The sequence below is a fragment of the Oncorhynchus tshawytscha genome, unplaced genomic scaffold (genome assembly GCF_018296145.1).
Source record: "Oncorhynchus tshawytscha isolate Ot180627B unplaced genomic scaffold, Otsh_v2.0 Un_contig_5174_pilon_pilon, whole genome shotgun sequence".
Lineage (NCBI taxonomy): Eukaryota > Metazoa > Chordata > Actinopteri > Salmoniformes > Salmonidae > Oncorhynchus > Oncorhynchus tshawytscha.
Window position 1 is genome coordinate 20001 of NW_024608815.1, and position 2956 is coordinate 22956.

General features: G+C 44.5%; 1 protein-coding gene across 4 annotated transcripts in view; it reads left to right on the forward strand.

The window, feature by feature from the left end:
- The window catches only part of LOC121843853 (tripartite motif-containing protein 16-like), a 13000-nt gene extending 10259 nt beyond the window's left edge, over positions 1 to 2741 (forward strand). Inside the window, exons 4-8 of one of the 4 annotated variants that reach the window (XR_006081762.1) lie at positions 706 to 865; positions 990 to 1049; positions 1281 to 1808; positions 1904 to 1943; positions 2064 to 2133. Coding sequence is in view for 3 of the 4 variants with exons in the window: in XM_042313723.1 (XP_042169657.1) it covers positions 706 to 865; positions 990 to 1049; positions 1281 to 1786; positions 2064 to 2075 (738 nt within the window). In the remaining variant the exon portion in view is untranslated. Of the gene's footprint in view, positions 1 to 705; positions 866 to 989; positions 1050 to 1280; positions 1809 to 1903 lie in introns of all 4 variants that reach the window. The other 3 variants (XM_042313724.1, XM_042313723.1, XM_042313722.1) reach the window with 3 other exon arrangements.
- Positions 2742 to 2956: the final 215 nt, after the last annotated feature.

Here is a 2956-nt window from a genome sequence, read left to right on the forward strand (position 1 = left end):
CTCTCTCTCTCTCTCTCCTCTCTCTCTCTGTCTGTCCCTCTCTCTCTCTCTGTCCAGTCCCTCTCTCTCTCTCTGTCCGTCCTCTCTCTCTCTCTGTCCGTCTCTCTCTCTCTCTGTCCGTCCCTCTCTCTCTCTCTCTGTCTCTCTCTCTCTCTCTCTGTCCGTCTGTCTCTCTCTCTCTCTCTCTCTGTCGTCCCTCTCTCTCTCTCTCCTCTCTCTGTCCGTCAGTCCCTCTCTCTCTCTCTCGTCTCTCTCTCTCTCTCTCTGTCCGTCTCTCCTCTCTCTCTCTCTCTCTCTCTCTCTCTCTCTCTCTCTCTGTCTCTCTCTCTGTCCTCCTCTCTCTCTCTCTGTCCTCTCTCTCTCTCTCTGTCTCAGTCTCTCTCTCTCTCTCTCTCTCCAGTCAGTCTCTCTCTCTCTCTCCAGAGTTATCTCTCTCTCTCTCTCTCTCTCTCTCCTCCTCTCTCTCTCTCTGTCTCTCTCTCCTCTCTCTCTGTCTCTGTCCGTCTCTCTCTCTCTCTCTCCAGAGTTCTCTCTCTCTCTCTCTCTCTCTCTCTCAGAGTCCTCTCTCTCTCTCTCTGTCTCTCTCTCTCCAGAGTTCTCAGTCTCTCTCTGTCCTCTCTCTCTCTCTCTCTCTCTTCTCTCTCTCTCTCTCTCTCTCCAGAGTTATCAGTCTCTCTCTCTCTCTCTCTCTCTCTCTCTCTCCAGAGTTATCAGTCTCTCTCCAGTATCAGTGTATCTTCAGACTTACCCAGCATCGTTGTCCGTCCTCTTCAGTACTTTGGAGATGTGAGTAAGACTGTGTCTGAACTGAGAGAGAAACTAGAAGACTTCCTTAAAGGAGAATGGACCAAGATCTCCACTACAGGTGTGTTGAAAACAATAAGACATCAACTTTAGACCATTGAAAGTTCCCTACTAGTCATATACATGTGGAATATGGTCTGATGATAACATTCCCTCTCTCTGTCAATGTGTTTGTGTGTCTGTAGTGAATATAGTGGATGTTGTACTGCCTCCAGAGCCCAAGACCAGAGAACAGTTGTTACAATGTGAGTCTCTTTATTGTGAAGTAACTAACAGTCTCTTTTTACTGACACTCCTAACAATCCCTCTAGAAATATATAGCAATAGTAGATCTAATCAAAGACTGGGTATCTATCTGACTCCTCATATTTCTCTGATTTGATCTCTGCTGTGCTCTAATCAAAGACAGGGTAGATACAGTATCTGACTTAACTTATTGTTCTGACTCCCCTCATTGGTCTCTGCTCTTCTCCCAGATTCCTGTCAGCTCACACTGGACCCAAACACAGCACACACACACCTCTCTCTGTCTGAAGGGAACAGAAAGGTGACCTGTACAGGCCAAGTCCAACCATATCCTGACCATCCAGACAGATTCACCAACCAGTACCAGGTTCTGTGTAGAGAGGGTCTGTCTGGACGCTGTTACTGGGAGGTGGAGAGGACTGGTGTTGTTGTTACAGCAGTCTCATATAAAGACATCAGCAGAACAGAGACAGATAGTGGATTTGGACTCAATAACAAGTCCTGGAGTTTACATTACTATAGAGGTGGTTATTGTTTCAGACACAATAATGTTGAGACTAAAGTATCAGGCCCTCAGTCCTCCAGAGTAGGAGTGTACCTGGATCACAAGGCAGGTACTCTGTCCTTCTACAGTGTCTCTGACACAATGACCCTCCTCCACAGAGTCCAGACCACATTCACTCAGCCCCTCTATCCTGGGTTTAGTCTCAATGGTTATAATGATACTGCTGAGCTGGTTAAACTGTAGTAGGGTCCACATAGAGCTGGTTACTGTAGTAGGGTCCACATAGATACTAGTCATAGCTGCTGGTGTAGTCTATAGCTGAGCTGGTTAAACTGTAGTAGGGTCCACATAGATACTAGTCATGCTGGTGTAGTCTATAGCTGAGCTGGTTAAACTGTAGTAGGGTCCACATAGATACTAGTCATGCTGGTGTAGTCTATAGCTGAGCTGGTTAAACTTAGTAGGGTCCACATAGTATGCTGGTGTAGTCATGCTGTCTATTGAGCTGGTTAAACTGTAAACTGATTTGTTATTAATTAAAATTCAATACAATGTTTTAATCTTGTACATTTCCATGAATCATGATGTCTGGTGTTGATGTATATTGGTTGTCATTCAGAACCATTGATATGTTTTCTCAGTTGGTTCTCTGTCTCTATGTAATTCTCCTCAGTATCATTGATCAGCTTGTTGGCTCGGTCCTAATTGATGTGTTCTCTGTCACCTGGAGCTGCATGGAAAATGGTCCAGGAACTAAAGGACAATTCAGGACTAGTCAGCCCACTACAAGCTGGTATCACTTACTTTCTACTAAACTATATGGTCTGGTTTCCCAGACACAGATGAATCCTAGTCCTGGACTAAACAGTATGTTCAATGTAGATGTCCAGGAAACCGGCCCTAAATGTGTCATCTTTCATCCTCCCATACTGCTCAGTCCAGCAACATTAAACCTGTCCAGCAGGTGGTGCTGTTGACCAAACAATAAAACCAGCAGATATCTTGACTTGCCACTCAGTATATCAGTAATGTTCAGAATAGTACTTTAATATCATTGGAGATTGATGGTCTTTTTAATCCACTATCCAGAGTCAGGAACAGATGAAGTTAGGTCTGCTACTGTTCAGTGATTAAATATGATTTATGGTGATGGGAAATAATAAAAACACTCAACTTCATCTAGTAATAGTTTTCCTTTGTTATTTATTCCAAGGTGTGTCTTTAACTTGTAAATGTATTGTGTGGAGGTGAGCTAGTGGTGTGGCTGATAGAATAGAATGAAAAGGGAGGAGGGGAGGAAGAGGGGAGGAGTGAAGGGCTGTTCAAGAAACCAGATGAGGAAGAGGAAGATGTTCAGGGGAATTACTGTCTCTGTTCCAAATGGTTCCCTATTCCCTATGT